This window comes from Ictalurus furcatus, chromosome 16 (genome assembly GCF_023375685.1).
Source record: "Ictalurus furcatus strain D&B chromosome 16, Billie_1.0, whole genome shotgun sequence".
NCBI lineage: Eukaryota > Metazoa > Chordata > Actinopteri > Siluriformes > Ictaluridae > Ictalurus > Ictalurus furcatus.
In genome coordinates, this window is record NC_071270.1 from 13,595,756 (window position 1) to 13,619,105 (window position 23,350).

General features: G+C 41.0%; 1 protein-coding gene across 1 annotated transcript; it reads right to left on the reverse strand.

Annotated features, from left to right (window-relative positions):
* Positions 1-1,842: 1,842 nt before the first annotated feature.
* On the reverse strand, positions 1,843-22,792 carry LOC128620690 (caseinolytic peptidase B protein homolog). The gene is made up of 10 exons (XM_053645929.1): positions 21,708-22,792; positions 9,262-9,353; positions 7,984-8,098; positions 7,186-7,193; positions 5,842-6,003; positions 5,103-5,259; positions 4,838-4,908; positions 4,507-4,626; positions 3,419-3,523; positions 1,843-2,666 (listed from the first exon to the last, which is right to left on the reverse strand). Exons 1-10 carry the CDS (start codon positions 21,751-21,753, stop codon positions 2,418-2,420), a joined length of 1,125 nt encoding a protein of 374 aa, XP_053501904.1. The 5' UTR covers positions 21,754-22,792; the 3' UTR covers positions 1,843-2,417.
* Positions 22,793-23,350: the final 558 nt, after the last annotated feature.

The following is a 23,350-nucleotide window of genomic DNA, read 5'->3' on the forward strand; positions in this document are numbered from 1 at the left end:
ATTCTGGGCGCTTGCGCTTTAACCCTTTACCTGCACACGGGACAGATATTCCTTATTGCTGATTTCCCCCCGCCGGTGTTAAAGTGCTTACTGCCGAGCTCCAGAGTTTCACACGTTTCAGTTTCAACGAGCTCGATGTGTTTCAAAGTCACGTGACGCAGCGAGTAAGAAAAGAGGCATGCATTAATAATAATAATAATAATAATAATAATAATAATAATAATAATAATAATCAGCAGCAGCAGCATAATGCAGAAAACTCAGCTGTGGTGACAAACTACATTTCTGCTCACGCGCAGGTTAAAGCAGTTCACACTGAAACGAATATGTAAATTTAAAAATGCAAATTAATTATACCTAATTTAAATAATTAGTGTTTAATAATTAGTGTTCGAACAGAAATTCTTATTCAGGATTTAACACCACACAAGGATCTCGTTTTTTAAATATCTAAAATGATGTTATAATTTTCTTCTAATCTGCTGCTTTGTTCTTTAACGGGACTCTTACCGGGAGCCCGCGTGCTGTCTCGCGACTTTTTGTGAGATTATTATTATTATTATTATTATTATTATTATTATTATTATTATGGATGATGCTGTTGTTTGTGAAAAGTGTGTTTATTTTGTATCTGTTTGGAGTGTGTCAGTATTTATTAATAATATTATTAGTTTATTTTATTAATAATAAAAATTAACCGGATGTTCTCAGCACACGGTGTCGTGATGCACATTTGTAAAATTTTTGATTAGGTCATGATTTTTCTTACGACGTATGTCGTGTAAAATGCAACAAATTATTCAACACATCAGTAAATATAACTGTTTAACTAGGTCACTAGGGTTATTTCAGGGGTTCTTTGGAGCGATAAGGGTTCTAAAGGGTTCTGAAGTGTTTTAGGGAGAACATTAAAAGGTACCCCTAAAGGGTCACCTGAAGATCCCGTTATTTTCAGAGCGCGCTGCTCAGCTCCATTTCCTGAGCATTCTCAGTGTTAAATAAACACAATAAAACACCACCTCACTGCTGCAGTGCTGAATGAACTGCTCCAGGATTAGAGGAACAGAGTTGGATGAACACGTGCAGTGTTTAACTCGTTTGACTTTTATAGTGTTTAAACCCGTGCACGTGCATAATGAAAACACTAGGGTTAATTTAACTCATCTCATCAACACTGATTTGTGTCGAAGACCCGATTGTTTAAGATGTCCCGTGTGCTTAGTCTCGTGCTCGGATCACTAGGCCATCTTCCTCCTCTTCCTCCTGTCTGTGAGCGCGCGCTCCTATTCAGCACCGTTTTTCTCTCGAGGCGCTTACGTCACGCTGCATTTCGGCAATACGAGGCGTCTTTCTCCCGTCGCGCGCCATCCATCACCGGACAAATTACGCGTGTTTCCGGCGCACGTTTTGTTTCCTGCCACCGCGTACAGCTCGCGCCCGTGTGCAGGATACATGATGACGCGGCGCATACACACCGGCGGCGCGCGCACACCGAGAGCTGTTTCTATGAAATAAGACCTTTCACCGAGTGCTGCATCACATTTCTGCTCTTCCTGTCTCACTCAGAGAGATGCAGCTGCTTCAGAGATTAAACACTAAGCAAATAAACACAGGCTAATGTTCAGATTCAGAATGCTAATGATGACTGAAAGTTAATATTCATCCATTACCATGAGTTTATGTCATAATTACTTTCTTTTTATTCGTTAGCAACATTTTAATTTTTTTATTCTGTACAACATAATTTCAAATAACAAAACACGCATTTTAATTCTTGATTTATAAATGTGAATATTTAAAGTTATTGATTTAAATAAACAAATAAAACAGAATCTTTTTAAATTATAATGTCGAATTTATTACAGAGGCGTTCAATATAAATAAACATGCATTTAGGAAGTGTAATGTTTACAGATGTTCAATCAGAGTAAATGCTGTAAAATTTGTTTCCACTGGAAAAAGTCGGAAAAAGAAAGAACAATCAGGTACGGAAATAATGATCAGTAATTCTGATTAATTCCGTTTTTGTTAATGAAGGTTGATGAATTTGAGCAGCGTGGTCTCGCGCAGTCCGGGTCACCGAACAAGCGCATGTGCCCGTTCTCCTTGTCGGGTTCTCTCCCTCTTTCAATTTAACTCAACTCAATTCAATTCAGTTCTATTGACATGTACACTAACACTAACCAGCTGTACATGGAATCAGAGGAGAGAGAGGGAGAGAGAGAGAGAGAGAGAGAGAGAGAGAGAGAGAGAGAGAGAGAGAGAGAGAGATTAAATGCAGCTTTAACGGTTTTTAATGAGATTTAATGATTTTAATAAAACACTGTTTTAACTATGGCGTTTAAATGAATGTAGAATGCATTTAAATGTATCTAAATGTATTTAGAATAGCTAATGGCTAAATGAATTTTATGTATTTAGAATGTATGTAAATGCAGCTTTGGCGGTTTACGGATTTCAAGCTTTCGTGTTTTGCGGTCTTTATCCACTAGCTCTAGGCGGAGAGAAGGACTCGCTCGTCCCTTCTTCTCGTCTCCCAGTTCTCCATCCACAGTGAGGAGGAGTGTGCAGCCTTTAGGGAGGAGCATTTGCTTGTACGCTGCAGCTAACTGCTTCAGCACCCACGCTCCACCTACAAAACCAGAGCAGCGCTGATTTAGAGCCATCTGTAACGTTACAGCAGAGTTCCTGTTAAACTGAAGAGGTGCAGGACGAACACGGAGCATACAGAAAATATCAGCATTTTACTTATTACAAAAAATCTTTTTTATGTTTTGTGCTAAAAGGAAATTATATCATCATTTCCTAACTTTCCTAAACAGTGATACTGATATTTAATTTAATCTGCTGCTACAGCATTTCATCACCTACAGAGTTTTAATACACATTTTACTCAAATCTTAAAGTAATAGTAAAAGTTTATAGTAATAAAATAAAAATAAAAACTACTACTACTAATAATAACGTGTGTGTGTGACACTTTGAATTAAATAAACATCATTAAAACAATTAGAAAATAGTGTATGTCAAACAATGTAAACAAATTTAGTTCTTAATTTATTTATATCTCGTCATTAATGAATATTATTATTACCTAAATAATTAAAAACAGTGTTTGGCTTTTAGACAACAACAAGCTTGACATCACAGCAAAAAGTTTAGCTCAGCATATATATATATATATATATATATATATATATATATATATATATATATATATATATATATACACACACACACACACACCTCCCCAGTATATAAGCCAATATCAGGGTATAGAGCCTCCAATCCAATAAGGACCATTATTGTTTCCTCTCCTCATATTTCTCTCTTCCTGACACCCTGGTGTGTGTGTGTGTGTTTGTGCAGTATTGATTAGTTTATTGTGTATCGATGGTGTTACTGATTGATTGTGTACCTCGTGTTTGATAGAGCAAGCGCCGTAGTGGAGGTTGTATCCTCGAGTCAGCAGCTCCAGCACGGCTCGCTCCCACAGCAGGGTGATGTTGTGATTCTGTTTGGCCTGAGGGACAAAAAAACACAAAAACAAGGATCGAGTGTTAAACTGAACCGTGTGTGTGTGTGTGTGTGTGTGTGTGTGTGTAAGAGAGAGAGAGAGAGAGAGAGAGAGAGAGAGAGAGAGAGAGAGAGAGAGAGAGATGGTAGTGGTGTTGCACTTTTTCTGTATCATTTAATATGAAACAGAACTTTTCCTCCACACGGCTGCGTAATAAATACACTGTAATGTACTGATCCACCACACACACACACACACATATACCGCGCAAGCGCACACACACACACACATCACACGCACGCATGCACAAACACGCACGCACACACACATGCACACACATGCACGCAAACACACACACAAACACACACGCACACACAAACGCACACACATGCACAAACACGCACGCACACACACACAAACGCACACACAAACATGCACGCACAAACACACAAACACACGCAAGCAAACACGCACGCACACAAACACGCATACACACTAACACATGCACACACAAACGCACACAAACGCACACATAATCGCACACACAAACACGCACGCACACACTAACGCATGCACACACACGCACACACACACAAAAACACACAAACTGCACACACATGCACACACTAACGCATGTACACGCATGCACACACAAACTGCACACACAAACTGTATACACAAACAAGCATGCGCACACCAATGCATGCACACACATGCACACACAAGCTGCACACGCACACACAAACACACACAAACACACATGCACACAAACACACACGCACACAAATGCACACGCACACACATGCACACACTAACGCACACACACGTTAACGCACGCACACGTTAACGCACGCACACACTAACGCACGCACACACTAACGCACGCACACACTAACGCACGCACACACTAACGCATGCACACACTAACGCACGCACAAACACAAACACAAATGCGCACACCCACACGCACACACACGTACACACAGTACCTTTTTAACCCAGTAGTTGAGCTCCTTGTCGATGAGCTGAATGAGCTTCGTGTAGCAGAAAGGCAGAAAGTAAACGATTTCATTAATCTGTCCCAGAAACTTGTCGCGTCTGAACTGGGCCTGAAAGAACAACGCACCCATCACAATCCGTTACCATGACAACTTGGCCAATAGGACACCACAATCACGTTATAGGCCATGGACAAATCCTTGTTTCTGACTGGCTGGAAAGTGTGTGTGTGTGTGTGTGTGTATCTCTGATCAAACCATGCCGTGTAGCTAAAGGATGAAATATATAACATACTGTCGATTCATGCGGAAATGTGTGTACCTTCAGTATGGGCCGAATCACTTCCTCTTTAAAATCATCATAGATGGTGATCTCACTCTGCTGATCCTCATCTGGAATAAACTAAACACAAACACACACACACACACACACACACACACACACACAGACACAGACACACACACAGAGGATATTCAGTGTTACTGCAGCTTATGAATGGTTGGTAGCTGTGGGGACAGGGGATGGGAACAGCTGACTGGCGGAGGGGAACCGGGGAGAAAATGAGGTTAATGAAAAGACGTCTCACTTAGACTGTCTTCCAGACGGCGGCGACTCTGCTTCTGGGTTTCCTGTCTGAGCTGCAGTGCATGCTGGACAATTTCATCACTAGCCACATTGGAGGTCATGATGAAGATGGCATCCTTGCATTCAATGGTTTCCCCTTTCCCATCCGTCAGACGTCCCTGACCCAGATATATTTCAATAAAATAAACTCAAAGATCACTTGACACAGTGAATCAGTGACACTGTTAATCAGTGACTGAGTGACACAGTGAGTCAGTGATACAGAGACACAGTAACTCAGTGATACAGAGACACAGTGACTCAGTGAAACAGTGAATCAGTGCCTTAGTGACGCAATGAATTATCGATACAGTGACACAGTGATGCAGTAAATCAGTACCTCAGTGACACAATGAATCAGCGATACAGTGACAGTGAATCAGCAATAAAGAGACAGTAACACAGTGAATCAGTGCCTCAGTGACACCGAATCAGTGACTCAGTAAATTAGCGATACAGTGACACAGTGACAGTGAATCATTGACTCAGTGCCTCAGTTACAGTGAATCAGTGCCTCAGTGACAGTGCATCAGTGACTCAGAGCCTCAGTGACACTGTGACACAATGAATCAGCGCCACAGTGATTCAGGGATTCAGTAACACAGAGACTCAGTGTGACACTGAAACAGTGACTGAGTAACACATTGACACTCGTGCACACACACAATGATTCTGGGACTCAATGATCCTAGGCTTCTGACCTCATCGAAGAGCTGCAGCATGATATTGAGGATGTTGGGGTGCGCTTTATCCACCCCATCAAAGAGCACCACAGCATTCGGACACTGCTTCAGCTGTTTAGTGAGCTGACCTCCTTCCCCATGGCCCACATACCCCGGCGGAGAACCGATCAATTTAGCCACCTAAAGCAACAAATACACACACACACACACACACACTCAGGAGTGGAGGTCACAAGTAACAACACCTTTAAAACACTCGCATCACCGTTAGTACCAGAGACACACTGAGCCAAATTCATAGTCCAGAAGTGATGTCAGTATTTACATGGGGAAAATTCCTTATATTCAGGTTCTGAGCTCTAGATTAAAATCTCCTGTGTATAGTTCAGTGTGTAAGAATGTGTGTGATGTGTACATCTAATGTGTAACAAATTGTGTGACGTGTACATCTAATGTGTGACGTGTACATCTAATGTGTAACAATGTGTGTGACGTGTACATCTAATATGTAACAATGTGTGTGACGTGTACATCTAATGTGTAACAATGTGTAACATGTATATCTAATATGTAACAATGTGTGTGACGTGTACATCTAATGTATAACATGTATAGATAATATGTAACAATGTGTGTGACGTGTACAGCTAATGTGTAACAATGTGTAACAATGTGTGTAATGTGTACATCTAATGTGTAACAGTGTGTGTGATGTGTACATGTAATGGGTAACAGCGTGTAACAATGTGTGTGACTTGTACATCTAATGTGTAACAATGTGTGTGACGTGTACATCTAATGTGCAACGGTGTAACAATGTGTGATGTGTACATCTAATGTGTAACAATGTGTGTGACGTGTATATGTAATGTGTAACAGTGTGTGTGACGTGTACATCTAATGTGTAACAATGTGTAACATGTATATCTAATGTGTAACAATGTGTAAAGTGTAACAATGTGTGTGACGTGTACATCTAATGTGTAACAATGTGTGTGTGACGTGTACATCTAATGTGTAACAATATGTGCGACGTGTACATGTAATGTGTAACAATATGTGTGACGTGTACATCTAATGTGCAACAATGTGTAACAATGTGTGTGACGTGTACATGTAATGTGTAACAATGTGTGAGACGTGTACATCTAATGTGTAACAATGTGTGTGACGTGTACATCTAATGTGCAACAATGTGTAACAATGTGTGTGATGTGTACATCTAATGTGTAACAATGTGTGAGACGTGTACATCTAATGTATAACAATGTGTAACAATGTGTGTGACGTGTACATCTAATGTGTAACAATGTGTAACAATGTGTGTGACGTGTACATCTAATGGGTAACAATGTGTGTGACGTGTACATCTAATGTGCAACAATGTGTAACAATGTGTGAGACGTGTACGTCTAATGTGTAACAATAGCTGCGTTTACATGGACAACAATAATCCACTCTTAATCCAATTAAGACCATACTCTAATTAAGAAACTACCACGTAAACAGCAATTTTTACTTACTTTAATCTAATTAAGGTCATAATCGAAGTAAGCAATAATCTAATTAAGACAGGTGGAGTACTCCTGTTTTAGTCGCATTACGGACGTGTAGTAATGACATGTAAACACCTTAATCACATTATGAACGTCGTGTGGGAGTTTTCACCGCATTTTGCGACAGGACACGATCACACACTTTAAGCCTGTAGTGGGGAAAAACACATGCATCTCGGCTACTATATAGACGGTAACTACGCGATTTGGGACACACCCACCGCTTCAAGCAATTGTCTATTAGCACGTATAGCATGACAAATAATTAACTGCACTTAAAGCGTCCGTAAAAAAAAAATAAATAATAAAAACACCCAAAACTGTATACGGTACCATAACGAAGACGAACTGTATGTTGATACGTGAAATTTTGGAGGGACGTCGGACGGCGTGGCGCGGTGACGTAATGACGCGGGCTGTTAATCTAATTATGTTCTATAACATGTAAAATGGGTACATGACAGGAGTATTCTAAAAGCGACTCATGTAAACACCTTAATCACATTATTATCGTACTCAGATTAAGGTCAATAATTAGATTAATGCTGTCCATGTAAACGTAGTCAATTGAAAGTCCTCAGAAAGGGGTGTGTGTGTGTGTTACCTGAGGCGACAGTAGTGATGGCCCCCTCCTGGCCGATGATGTGCTCCTTTAGTCTGCGCTCCAGAGGAAACCTCCTTCTCTCTTCCACCTCCCTCTGCTTCTGTTCGTCCATAAACTACAGACAGACGAAGGGACAGACAAAAAACAGATGATTGAGACAGACACACAGACAAATGGACAGACAGATGGAAGGACAGATGAAGAGACAGACAGACAGAGGGACAGACAGACAGCCGTGCAGACGGACAGACAGACAAATTGATGGACAGACAGAGAAAAACGTTAGCTTGATTATCATATTTACTTAAACAATTTTACTATTTAATTACAATTCATGATTAGTGCCTGTGATACTCTGTGCGTGTATGTGTGAGTGTGTGTGTGTGAGAGAGTGTGTGTGTGAGAGTGCGTGTGAGAGAGTGTGAGAGAGAGAGTGAGTGTGTGTGTGTGTGTGAGAGAGAGAAAGTTTGTGTGCGAGTGTCTATGTGTGTGTGTGTGTGTGTGTGTGAGAGTGTGTGAGAATAGAGTGTGTGAGAGAGTGTGTGTGTATGTGTGAGAGAGAGAGAGAGTGTGTGTGTGTGTATGTGAGTGTGTGTGAGAGTGTGTGTGTGTGTGTGTGTGTGTGAGTGAGAGAGAGAGTGTATGTGTGTGTATGTGAGTGTAAGTGTGTGAGAATGTGTGTGTGAGAGAGTGAGTGTGTGTGTGAGAGAGAGAGTGTGTGTGTGTGTGTGTAAGTGAGTGTGTGTGTGTGTGTGTGAGAGAGAGAGAGTGTGTATGTGTGAGAGAGAGTGTGTATATGTGTGTGTTTGAGAGAGAGAGAGAGTGTGAGAGAGAGAAAGTGTGTGTGTGAGTGTGTGCGAGTGTGTGAATTGTGTGTGGGTGAGAGAGAGTGTGTGTGTGAGTGAGAGAGAGTGTGTGAGAGAGTGAGAAAGTGTGTGTGTGTGAGAGAGAGTGTGTGTGTGAGAGTGAGAGTGTGTGTGAGAGTGTGAGTGAGTGTATGAGTACGTGTGTGTGTGTGTGTGTGTGTGTGTGTGTGTGAGAATGTGTGGTGAAAGTGATATGCGGTTGTTAACAGGATTAGCATGCATTAGCTCATTAATCTGGATTAGGAGCTGCAGTCCTGTCCCCCCCCCGTCTCTCTCAGGTAAAACACAAAAACCTGAACTCGGACAGGAACCAACGGTACTCAAGGCTCTGCTTCTGAAATGGTTAAAGCTATTCTGATCAGTACATAATTTAAATACCTTAACCAATCAGCAGCGAGCAGTAGCACTTTACCTCATGCTTCTTCAGCAGTTTGTCTATCTTTCTCTCTTCAGGGTAGGACAGTGGAGTCTGTTCCAGCTCATTTACCTGCAGGAGGTTTGCACCTGCAATACACACAGCACACAGGTCAAAGGTCATCACCAGGGTTATGGGTTGAGCTGTTCAAAAAAAAAAAAAAAAAAAAAAGAGTGGAAAAATGTACGTCCTAAAAAAGGATTGATCCTACAAAGCAGGGGGTCAGTGAGCTCACACTGAGAGCGAGAGAGAGATAGAGAGAGAGGGGGGGGGGGGAGAGAGAGAGAATTTTTTTTTTTAAATTTCAAAAGCCTTTTATTTACAAGTTTTTTTAAAAAAGCTACATGGACCTATTTCAGTCCCACATAGTCATTACAAATAAAAAAAAAAAAGTAAAAATAAATAAAAAATATTTATTTAAGTATATATATATATATATATATATATACACACATATATATATATATATACACACATATATATATATATACACACACACACACGCACACACACACACACACACATTAATAGATAAATAAATAGATAATTAAGATAATTCTCATTCCAGTTGCCTTTAAAACCCACAGGGAGTAAAGAATATATAAAAAAGCAAACAAGTCTTAACCAGTATGTACACAGTCTTCTAAAAATTGATGAAATCTCACTTTTTCTTCTATAACCACACATAATGCCCCTTCCAGACACCATATATTCTCAAATGATACAAGGTCTTTCATCTCTTGGTAAAACTTAAAATCAATTAATATCCTAGATTTTAACAGAATCACAAAAACCAATAAAATACTGTCCCCTGAATTTGACTCAATTTTGTTTCTCCTGCTGACATATATGGCCATCTTTGCCTGCCCTATGATAAAATTTATCAGCTGACACTTAAACCTTTTTTTTTGAGAGTATTTAAAACCAAAAATAAAAGTTTCGATTGTAAAACTCTCGTTAAAATGGCCGAACAGTCTCTGTAAAACAGTAAAAAGAGGCTTCAGTCTTACACAGTGCATAAACATGTGAAAAACAGGTTCTCTCATGGCACAGAAAGGACATTCGTAACTCACATCAGGGTTTAAAACACAAATAAAAGAATTAACAGCCACTGCACCGTCCAAAATCCTCCATTGTAACTCCCCACACTTTTTTGTTAATGGTGACTTGTACAAGGCTGTCCATTGTGGCTTTACATGTTCCTTTATTTGTAGAACAGAACGCCAAGGTGTGTCGACTCTTTTGTCCAGAAACTTTTTATTTAGCGATAGTACCCAAATTTTGTACAGTTCTTTCCCAGAAGGTAACTTGGGACCCACAAAACTTAGTTTTTCAGATTAAAAAAAAAACACTTGAACACTCACATACATTTGCCGAGACACTAAAATCTGGAAAAGGATCTTGGTCATTGGGACTACTTAACCTTCCGGAATATTCCTTCAGCATGTTCAGGACCTCTTCAGTCAACAGGGACCTCCATTCCACAAGGAACTGCGTGACTACACGGACTGACCTCATCTTTATGTGTCCAGCAACTGCCACCGCGTTCCTAAACTCCGGTCCTGCTAAAGTCAGTAGGTCACCCAGAGTGATGACTCCAGCCATGCGGAACCCCTCCGCAAGCGCAGGAAACGGCTTTCTCTGAAAAACATCTAAAATGGAACCATTTATGATTGGTTCTTGCAGCAGCCAGTAGAGAGAACTTGTGCATTGTACTCTCTGCACTGTTAAAAGTCCCCACACTTTAAAAATTTTACGGTAAAAAACAGGAAATTTCCTGATGTCCATCTTTTTCGGGTCCATCCAGAAAAGAGGTTTATGTATATCCAGTCCTTCAAGTGTCCGTAAAATGGCACATGCTACAGCCTTCCAGTTTGCATTTACAGGTCCTTGTAGCAACCTTTGCACAAACTGCAACCGAAAGGCTGCAGTCCTGCTCTGCAGGTGTATCAGTCCATGTCCCCCTTCATCCTTAGGGAGAAACAGAACACTCTGTGGAACCCAGTGTAGATTGTCCCAAAAAAAATTAACCAAAATTGACTGGGTTTTAGATAAAACGTGTATTGGGGGATCGATGCACGCAAGCCTATGCCAGAGGGATGATGCTACTAGGTTGTTTATTATAAGCACGTGCCCCCTAAAGGAGACTTTTTTAACTAAAAAATTCCACTTCTCCGTACGACCCTTTACTTTCTCAACAGTCCCCTCGAAGTTTTTCCCCATAAACCCTTCGTCCCCTAAAAACACCCCCAAATGCTTAAAACCATCTCTACACCATAATAAGTGGTCTGGGAGGTTTGGGACGCCGCCTAACCATCTCCCGATTAAAAACGCCACGCTTTTCTCCCAGTTTACCTTGGCGGAAGAAACAATTCTAAAATCGTCAGTGATCTTCAACATCGTATCAACATCCCTCTGGCTGCCAACAAGTATCGCCACATCATCAGCATATGCTGATAGTTTAAAAACACCCTCACACTTTGGAATTGTTATACCTTGCAGTTCTGTTCTCAGTTTTGCTAAAAGAGGTTCAATCGCAAGGGAATACAACATGCCTGATAGCGGGCATCCTTGTCTTATTCCCCTATGAACTTTAAAAGGAGCACACAAGTCACCATTAATTTTCAGTATGCTTTCACTGTCACGGTACAGAACTCTTATTTTATCCATAAAATCCGAATTAAAACCAAAAGCAGTCAAAACGTTCCATAAGTAGGTATGCTCAACCCTGTCGAAAGCTTTTTCCTGGTCAATTAAAACCAAACCACATTCCAAATTAAAAATCCTTCCGACCTCTACGACGTCCCTAATGAACGAAATGTTATCGTGAATAAATCTACCCGGCCCACAGTAGGTCTGGTCCGGATGTATCACCTCTTCCATGACTATACTAAGTCAGTTTGCCAACACCTTAGAGAGCAGTCGGTATTCCACACAGAGAACTGAAACAGGCCTCCATGATTTTATGTCGTGTAGATGTCCTTTTTTGGGCAACAGAGTCAATACTGCTCTGCGACAACTGAGTGGCAGCCGCCCCGTGACTAAACTGCCACCCAGTACCTCCAGTAGGTCAACACCCATTTCAGGCCAAAAAGACTTATAAAAGTCAGCCGGTAGACCATCGATCCCTGGTACCTTGCCACTTTCCATACCCTGGAGGGCTCGTAGCAGTTCTTTTAGGGTCGACGCCCCTCCGAGGTTTGCATGTGCTTCCTTTGACACCTGAGGGAGATCCTTCAAAAAGACGTTATCATGGGCCTGTTCACTGGAGATTTCACACTTGTACAGTTCCTTGTAGAAACCGACTGCTCTCTTTCGAATTTCTCTATGGTCCAATAAAAGTGTCCCCTCATCAGAAAACAGGCCATGTATCATCTTATTTTGACCATTCTTCTTTTCCAAATTAAAAAAGAATTTTGATGGTGCATCCATACACTCTACAGTCTGAAATCGTGACCTGACCAGAGCTCCTTTTGCGGTAACGTCTAGCAATTTAGTCTTTGTTCTTAAATTTTCTATGCATATCTGCCGTCCTGTGTTTTTCATTAACTCTAGAAGCGCCATTATTTCATCCTCCAAGGATTTCATGCGTAGAGTTGTGTCTCTCGTGACATTGGAGGTATATTGTTGACACAGCTGTTTAATTTGCATTTTGGCAAAATCCCACCACTGTTGCACCGATTTAAAAGAAACCTTTGTGGTTCTAAAATCACTCCAAAAATATTTAAACACATCCCTAAAATGAACGTCTTGCAATAAACTGGTGTTAAAATGACAATACGCACTCTTATGTTTGAGTTTACTTAAATACACAGTAGAGAGAACTATACAATGGCCCGTAAATCCTACTGGTATAATTACACAACTTCTAAAAGCACTTAACTGGTGTTTAAAACCATAAAATTTATCCAATCTGGCCATAGAGAGCATATTATTATAGGAGTGCACCCAGGTATACTGCTTTTGCATGTGGTGAAAATTTCTCCAAATGTCCACAAGGTCACAGGAATTCATTAACCCGACTAGCCTTCTACGTGATGGCAAATGGGGCTCTACATTACTCCTGTCTATACCCAGCTCTGTACAATTAAACCCCCCCCCCAGAATTAAAAAATCATCAGAGCCACAATTCTTCAGGACATTATCTAAGGTTCTTAAAAAAAACATTCTTTCAATGGCTGCAGTCGGGGCATAAACACAAACAAAAACAACCCACCTATTCTCATATTGTGCTCTAACCTTTAACAGTCGACCCTTTGTAATTTCATCAACTTGATAAGCACAGGGAATAACATTATGGGAAAATAAAATAGCTACTCCCCTACTGGAAGATGTCTTATGACTTAAAAAGGATAACCCTTTAAACTCCCTGGCCCAGTAAGCAGCATTACTGGCGTCTGTGTGGGTTTCCTGAGCAAAGATTACATCAATTTTCTTTTGCTTTACCGTTTCAAATAACAAAAATCTTTTATTTCTTTCCCTTGCCCCATTTAAATTCAACGAAGCAATTCGAAACTCACTCATAAATATGAGGGAAAATAATAGATTAACGTACATAATGTCTAGGATTGACTATCACTATCATTATAGTCTAACATTACATTGACTTTTGTAAGGATTTTCTTTAGAGGGTATCCCTCTTGATCAGTGAAACCCCCTTGTTTTTTTAATGAACTGTTCCACATCCGGAAAAAACTTGTCTATGCTCACATTCCTAGCATGTTTAGGTTTTTTCAGAAAAGCCTTGATGTCGTCCACGCTATATTCATGGCTCGAAAAGCCACTTAGATTTACACTACATGTAATACTACAGTCAGACGCTTCGCTCTCGCTCTCGCTCTCTACCTCCACAGAATTCAACTCCTCTGCAACATCTTTCCTCTTAGCCTGTGCATGAGGACGGTTTCTCCATCTCTTTCTCTGGGGCACCTTGAACACATTCTCTTCCGTATCCATATGAGAGCTTTCATCCCCAACTTCATTAGCAAGGGACAGATCAACACTATCTAGTGACACCGTACTGTCCTGTGTATCCTTATCACATAAATCAGGCTCACTCTCAGCCTTCTCTTCTTCACCTGGTTTAACACCGACACCCTGGTGAGAGGGGCCAGCTTCAGGTGTCTCCACCTGAGAAGGTGCTGCTGCTCCCTCTCCTGGTGTGTGGGCCCCATCCACCCCAACGCCCTCTCTGGCAGTAACCTCGTTAGCATTATTACCATTTTCAGGATTCACACGTTTTTCCGGACAGGCCCGCACCAGATGACCAGATAAACCGCACCCATAACACTTCATTGTAGTAGTAGTAGCGTAAATAACATAATTAAAATCTTCCATCTTTACATTGAGTGTCAGATCCAGCTCATTATTATCCGTCATAACCATGTACACAAACCGTCTGAAAGACACGATATGTTTTACACGAGGGGATTTTCTTGTAATCGCTATCTTCTTGATCTGAGAGACCAATTTTCCATAGCGGGATAAAGTTTGTGACAGTACGTCATCCTTAATAAAAGGAGGAACATTAGACAGGATGACTTTTTAGACGGGGTTGATAGTGGAACACATCATCAATCACAACTCCGTTGTCAACCATTTCGTTTGCCAACTCCACCGTTTTCAGAAACACGACGGCACTACTCATACGGGCCGCAGACAGAATGTTGTCGTATCCAACACTCTCCCCCACGGCCAGACTACCCTCCTCAACGCTGGCGGTAGTGGCTACTTTTATAGCATGCCGCCGCGTGAGGGAATCATACTTCCCCGTACCTGAGGTAGCCATGCTCCCAACCACAGAAACAGCCGCCCAGGCCAGCGGGAAAAATCACACACAAACACACACACACACACAACAAACAAGAGTAAATTAAGACTCCCTCAGAAAACAAAGACCTAAAAGGAAACTGTATTTCTGAAGAAAAGATAGATAGAAAAATTAACAAGCGAACTTTGGAGCAGCGGCCTCGGCCACGCTCCGCACACACTCACTCACTACCGCTCCGACTCCGCTCACTCACTCAGTCCATGCGCACACGAGAGAGAGAGAGACATACAGACTCAGAGAAAGACAGATAGAAACAGAGATTCTATCCATGTATTTGCGTTGACTCTGCCCACATAATTACATATTCATTAGAACAAACACACAAAACAGAAAAAAATTAGTTATTTTCTCATTTTTGTGGATGTTTATCAAGTTTCTACATGCTATTACATACACACACATACTTAAAACATCAGGTCTGTGTGCATGTGTGTGAGAGAGAGAGCCTTTTTTTTTTTTACTTTTAAACTCTCTTTATTTACCAATTATTTAGGGAAAACAGAAAATATCACTCCTTCAAAAAGAAAAGAAAAAAAGATCTACATATTTCAACATGGAGGTAAAAGAATGGTTAAATTAATAAAACAATCACCAGTGAAAAACAATTTCACTATCACCCGTTATAAAAACAAACCCTCATTTGCACACCATGTCTTTTCAAACATTTCCACATTGTCATTCATTATATGGAACTCATGTTCAAGTTTAATCCGTGACTCTATTAGAGCTCTGAATAAGTTCACGGTGTTGATTTCTCTTCCTTCTGTTTTTAGTCTATAAGATTTCCAACTGGCTACTTTTGCCTGTCCAACTAGAAAGTTGATCAATGTGCAGCGTTCTCTGCACGAACGGGAATATTTACAACCTAAAATAAAAATTGCTTTAGAAAAAGGTGACCCGAGGTTATTGATTATTCTGTCCAATGTGTTGAAAAGAGGATCCAGTCTGTGGCAGTCTCAGAAGCAGTGGAACACAGTGTCTGGTAGTCCACAGAACCTGCAGAGGGGAGAGTCCGTGAGGTTACACTTAAACAGGAAGGTAAAGTTCGGCATTGCAGAGTGAAGAACTCGCCACTGTAGGTCTCCAGATCGCTTTGGTAGGGGACTCTTATAGAGCGAGCACCCGCCACATAGGGGACTGAGACGAAGGAGCGGATAGGTGTATTCTCCACTTTGAGTCTGTCCGTCCTTTGAGCTCTCTTCAAAGTTCGTTTTTTATGCAGAAGTTGTACAATTGGTCCTTTGTCATCATTGAAAAGGGGAAGTCTTTAAGTCCTTTGTATGAGAGAAGTTGGCCTGCATCATCGTCATCTGGAGCTTCGCTGGGAGTTATGTACAACTCTGGAAAAGACATTTGGTCAGGATCTCCAGTCATGTAGTTAGGGGTGTGGAGAACAAAGCCTTCAAAGTCCTTACCACAGTCCCCACAATCCTCTCTGACCTGCCTCCAATCTCTCTGAAAAGTTGGTGTACTTGTATCCACTCTCGCTTATCCTGGTCAATAAGATCTCCCACCTTGGCTACTCCTGCTGAGATGAAAGCAGTAATCTCGCTTCTAGACTCAGTTTGTTCAGGGAGCCAGGTGTTATAGAAAAGTGGTTCGTTCAGACCATAATTATCTTTCCGTTGCATTCTAAGCTGAGCCCAGATTGTAAAAACTGTTCCATAAAAGTGACTGATAGGCACGGTCTTTGTGGCACTATTAGACATTAAGAACATCTGTCCGTTGAGTCCCATTCTTCCTGCAAACCTCAGTACTGCAAGCCCAAAACTAACCCATAGCACAGTGCTTGGACAGTACAACAGTTTCTGAGCAGTTTGTAGTCTCAGGGCCTTCACCTTGGACTGAAGATGGATCAGGCTCTGCCTGCCCTCACACACTGGTAAACTCAGTGCACCGGATGGTATCCAATGGTGCCCCAGACGAAGTCCACAAAGCACTTCTGAAGTTGGTGTAAGAGTTCTTGAGGTGGATCCAATATTGTCAGACGGTGCCATAGCATTGAATCAGCCAAGCTGTTTATCACTAGGACCCTGCCCCTATAGGACAGCTGTGATTGAATCCATCTCCATCTATTTAGCTTTTATAGAACCTAATTGGTCAATCCATCCCAGTTCTTCTGCATATATCGATCTGTGCCAAAGAAGATCCCAAGTATTCTCAGTCCCTCTTTGCTCCATGAACATGCCTGTGGGAGGTGAGGTATATTGTCCTCCTGCCATTGACCTAGAAGCAAGGCATCAGTTTTGTTCCAGTTTGCACGTGCAGATGATGCTCTCCGAGACATCGAGGCCAGAACACACATGACCGATGTCATCCTCGGACCTGATTATCACCATCACATCATCAGCATATGCCGTGAGCTAATAAAAAGATAACACTTGTACAATGATGTCATCTTTGTCGTCTTTGTAGTTTCTTGTCCATTGGGTAGTTTCAAGTGGCTGATGGACTTCTTCTCTCTGTTTTTTTTTCCTCCAGTGCAAAGAAGAAAGATGTAGATGAGTCCATTTTATTATATTGTGTAAACTTTGCCCGCACCATGGCACCTTGATCTCTCTCTTCATACAAGTTTTTCAGAAGAATTTTGTTCTTCTCCAGTATTTCATTTGTTCTTGTTTCTTCTTCTTCACTTATTGAGCTGCTGAGTTTCAGTATTTCTTTTTCAAGAAAGTTGATCTTTTCCTTGATTTCTCTGGTGCTGTTTTTCATGTGTTGTTGGCAGAAATCTGAACCTGAACTTTACTAATGTCCCACCACTGGTTTACTGATGCATACTGAAACTTTCTCTCTCTCCAAGACTTCCAGAAAAGTGTAAAAGCATGAATAAAGTGGTGATCCAGTAATAACCTGTTGTTAAAATGCCAGTGATGCTGTCGGAAAGTGCTCAATATGGTATTGACGGCGACAGAAATGTAATGATGGTCAGAAAGAGGAGTGGGATGAATGTAACTGTTATAAAAATCTGCCTCTGTTGAATTTTTGAGTATAAAATCTATTGAGTCTTGCTGTAAGAATCTTTTCACGGGTGGATTTTAATCAAGTGTACTGTCTGTCTATGGGTAGAGTTTCCCTCCACACGTCTACTAGATTATGGTTTTGTACCAGAGTTCTGAGTGCTTCTGCTGAACGAGAATGAGGTTCACCATGGTTTCGATATACACTATGATTCAAAGTGCAATTGAAATCTCCAGCTAAAATGATTATCCTTTCTTGAGGAATATCTGAGATGGCTTTATTCAAAACATCAAAAAAAGGGACACGTTCTGTCCCAATGTTGGGAGCATACGTGTTAATCAGGGAAAGCGAGAGTTTGTGTAGATCAATATCTACTCTCTGCATTCTTACAGGTATAATTTCTACTGCGTTTATTGGTTGTTCTCGAATATCTACAGAAAACAATATAGCGACCCCAGCGCTCGTGTTTGAACCATGACTGTGCCAAACTTGACCTTTCCACTCACTTAACCACTGTATTTGATTACTGGTGTCTGTATGAGTTTCTTGTAGGAATATTATGTTAGCTTTTTTTAGGGACAAAAAATTAAAAAGACAAACACTTCTCAGCACTATGGCATCCATTAATGTTGAGTGAGCCAGTGTTTAGAGAGGCCATGTTGTTATTTTTTTTTATTTAAATTAACATTGCCCCTTCTTTTTGGACTTGTATTGTATCATTTTTTTCACTTTTGGCATTAATTTTTTTAGGTGGTAGCGTTTTAGTTGGTCAAGTTCTTCAAGAGTGGCATTTTGCATTGCTACGTGGCATGACAGATAAAAACGTGAGAGATTAGGAAAAAAGGTATCGAATTTGGGTTTCTTAGCCTCTTTTGTCAGATCTAAAAAAGCGTTTATCTGTAATGTGGTATAAAGCTGAGAACTACTAAAAGTTTTGTGTAGTCTAGCTACCATTTCCTAGGAATCAACGTCCGCATCAGAGCCACTCTCTAGACCTTCAAGTTCGTTTTCTGACTCATTATCACGTTGTGAGCTTTCTAAAGCCATCTCAGAACAAGTTTCCTGCATTTCGTCCTCTAACTCGAGTAAAACGTTAGGATCAGCCTCTGGATGAACAGGCTGTGGGTGCTCCTCACTCCCGGTAGGGTCTGTCTGAGACAGGGGCAGAGGCTGTGAGTGCTCCTCACTCCCGGTAGGGTCTGTCTGAGACAGGGGCAGAGGCTGTGAGTGCTCCTCACTCCCGGTAGGGTCTGTCTGAGACAGGGGCAGAGGCTGTGAGTGCTCCTCACTCCTGGTAGGGTCTGTCTGAGACAGGGACAGGGGCTGTGGAGGAGGAGGTGGTTCTTGCTTTTTTGCAGTTTTTTTTTCCTTTTAACGCTAGAGTTACGTTGTGGAGCTGGATCAGCGCTGTGACCCGTTGGGGTTTCAGCAGTGTTATTAGTGTTAGGTGTGACACCTGTCTCGGGTTGGTTAGTGGGCGTTTCTGCCTCTAGTTGCACGGTAGGACTCGTCACCGGCACTGCGCGGGCTGTAGACACGCTCGGCGGCTCGGTACGCGCTGGGTTTGCCGGTGTCTCTACCCGTCTGCTCGGACATGTCTGTCTGACATGGCCGTGTTCACCACACACAAAACATCTCATCTGTTCGGAGCTGATGAAGATGGCGTAATCTTTATTCTCTAGCGTTAGTTTAACAGAGAGAGAGAGAGAGCGGCTCGTGTTGTGTGTTTAGGATCAGGTAGGTGAAACGGCGGAAAGACTTGACGTGTTTAATGTCCGGGTTTTTTAAACCCAAAGGAATCATTTTAATCTGTGCTGTTAACTTTCCGTAGCGCTTGAGCACATTTTTTAAAGTTTCATTTTTAATAAAAGGAGGCACATCAGACAGCACAATTCTCTTAGAGACACCGGAAAGTAGAAAAACACGAACATACTCATTGTTTATCACTAGCCCCTGTTCAATTAGCGTATCCGCCATTTCAGCTTCAGCAAGAAAAACCACCACTGCTTTGTTCACCCGAGAAGCTGATCTGATGTTTAAACCACCAACCTGATTACTGAAAGCAGTTAGAACTTCTTCAATTGGTATGGAGTCATCCGGCGTGCATTTACACCCATGTCTCAGGGTCAGGCGGGAGAAATCTCCATTTAACTCCATTTTGGAGCGCGTTCTGTCGACAATACTCGGCTCACACACTGTTAACCTCACTAAAAACACTTACTTTAGTACAATAGACTAAAGAAGAAAACAGAAAGGAAAGTATTTGAAAAAGGACTACAGACACTCAGAGACGTGCTCTAACCACCTACACTCTCGCCCGCTACTCACAATCCGCAGAGAGACAGTGGGAGAGAGAGAGACATACAGACTCAGAGAGAGAGACAGATAGAAACAGAGAGATTCTATCCATGTATTTGCATTGACTCCGCCCACATAATTACATATTCATTAGAACAAAGACACATAACAGACAAAATTAGTTATTTTCTCATTTTTGTGGATGTTTATCAAGTTTGTACATGCTATTACACACACACACTTAAAACATCAGGTCTGTGTGCGTGTGTGTGTGTGTGTGAGAGAGAGAGAGACAGACAGTGGGGGAGAGAGAGACAGACAGTGGGATAGAGAGAGAGACAGAGAGGGAAAGAGAGACAGACAGTGGGAGAGAGAGAGACAGACAGACTGGGAGAGAGACAGACAGTGGGAGAGAGAGAGAGACAGTAGGAGTGAAAGAGAGACAGATAGAGAGACACAGACAGTGAGAGAGAGAGAGACGGGGGAGAGAGAGACAGAGAGAGAGAGACAGAGACTCAGAGAGAGAGAGAGACAGATAGAAACAGAGAGATTCTATCCATGTATTTGCATTGACTCTGCCCACATAATTACATACTCATTAGAACAAACACACATAACAGACAAAATTAGTTATTTTCTCATTTTTGTGGATGTTTTCAAGTTTGTAAATGCTATTACATACACACACACACTTAAAACATCAGGTCTGTGTGTGTGTGTGTGTGTGTGTGTGTGTGAGAGAGAGAGAGAGAGAGAGACTTCCTACTGCTTATTCAATTAAAAGTGAGGCGTACCAGCTAGACTGTTGTTCCCTCATTACAGGACATTTGTGTCTGTGTGCATGTGTGTATAAGAGAGAGAGAGAGAGAGAGAGAGATTTTTGTTTTGTTGCTTGACCTGCACTGCCCGAGGCAAAGACGTGTCGATAGACAGAATGTGCTCATACTCATCACATTTAAAACACAATAAATACAGACGTGCAAAGATTTTAGAGGATACGAACAAATTATTTAGGTCATGAAGCAAATCTCAGAGCTCTGTTTCTTTTCATTTCTGTCACTTTTGATGTGTAAGTGTAATTTCCTGCATCACTTTACACAGGAACTCTTCCACAGCGTCACTTCATCTCTACACCATGGCGAGTGTTTACTGAAAATCTCACACAGCCTTTAACTCGCTCCTAACATCAGCTTTAAACACTTACCCGAAGCACACGTTAACTAACAGCCATGTGTTAAATAAAGATCACCTTCCTGTCCTGATTAAAGACTGGAGTTAATCTCAAAATATCGTCAATAAAACTCTGAACCCGCACCGGCAGAGAGCACGACCAGCACCGCAGCACAGGCGATCTTACCCAGGATCCAGTTCTTCAGATCCAGCAGAAATCTTCGGAAATCCATCACTTTCTTCAGTGTAACACAGTGAGTTGAGAGAGGTGAAGTTGTTCTTTCGCGAAGCAGAAACTCAATGTTGTGTTTTGGTTCAAAATAATTCCATGGACCGCATTTATCACCTTGGAGACATTTTAAACAAAAAATTTTAAGAAAAAGAACAAACACAGATGACGCACAAGATTCAATGCACAGGTTCTCGAACTGAAGTTGGTGTGACGTTGGACGTTCGATATTCGCAGATATGTTGAAATTAAGGGACCGTCTCTAAAGCGACATACGACATTGTTAAACACGTTTATAACTTCAATAGCATTTGAAGGGAATGATGTACAGTTATATAACCAACTGTAAAGTGTTCATCTAGGTGTCAGCTATAATGCAGAGCTCTTAGATTTTTGATATTTACTACTACTACTATCCTGGTATCATTGTCCTGCTTTATGATGGAATTTCAGCCAAACTTTAGAAAGACGGTATTATATTTCTGTATATATCTTTACCTCTCTGCTGGCATGCTTCAAGATTTGTTAGAGGTATTAGTGGTAATTTGCTGTACTTGGTTTATGGCAAACCGCTCCACTTTTGTCTTGTCTGTCCAAAGGATATTGGTATAAAAATCTTCTATCCTATCACTTTTATTTCCTTTTACCCTCATATGTTATGCATTAAAGCGTGACTTAAATCTTCCACATTAATACAGGATAGCCACAAACTGGTGTTAAGGGCAGACAAATTGACATAACAGAACATAATCATACAATTTGTGCCTTTGCAAAGCGATGAACCTCCTCTCAAAGTGACTTGCCTCACTACACACACTTAAATAGGGTAAACAGGGAAATCGGATTCCGGGTTTGAATAATTCATTCTCATAGTGTGTGTTTAAAGCAACGTTCAGTGCTACTTAATTTTACCTAAGTGTTCTGTTTATTGTTTACATCATTTTTTAAAATTATTATTATTATTTTTTTTACAATAGAGCTGTGAAGAAAACACATACCATAACATTCCCCTAACCCTAAACTTACACCATTCTCTCCATAGCTTCTTTATCCACACTCCAGTTTGGGCTCAAAACATTATAAATATATTTCTGCCGTACTGTATGTCAGCTGTAAACCTGCATTGAGACAGGTCGACAATGCATTTAGAACAAAATGCCAAATCATACATAAGGTTTTCATTAAGGACATATAAGCATATAGTATTACAATTTGGTAACGGGAAATAAAATCTGGCTTCTTAGGTTTCTACTGCCATCTGCTGTTCACATGAGGAATCATTTATTGTGCATTAAAAATAATATATTCACGGGTAAGTAAAAGGTGTTTAGGAAATATTTTACTAAACTAATACTTTTATGATGTCAGATGAATAATTAATATGAATTATTTGACCATTAATTTGCTTGGTAAAACAAAATGTATTTATATGCTTGCTGAAACACTCTTTGTATGGTGTTGACACAAACTAATATAGTACATGAATATAAGCTACAAGCTATTTATTCAGTGAAAGTATTAGTTTCTTGCACTTCAGCTTGTCTAGCTTGATGATTCCACAATTGGGGTGCAAATTAACCCAATTAACGCTAAAATGAAGG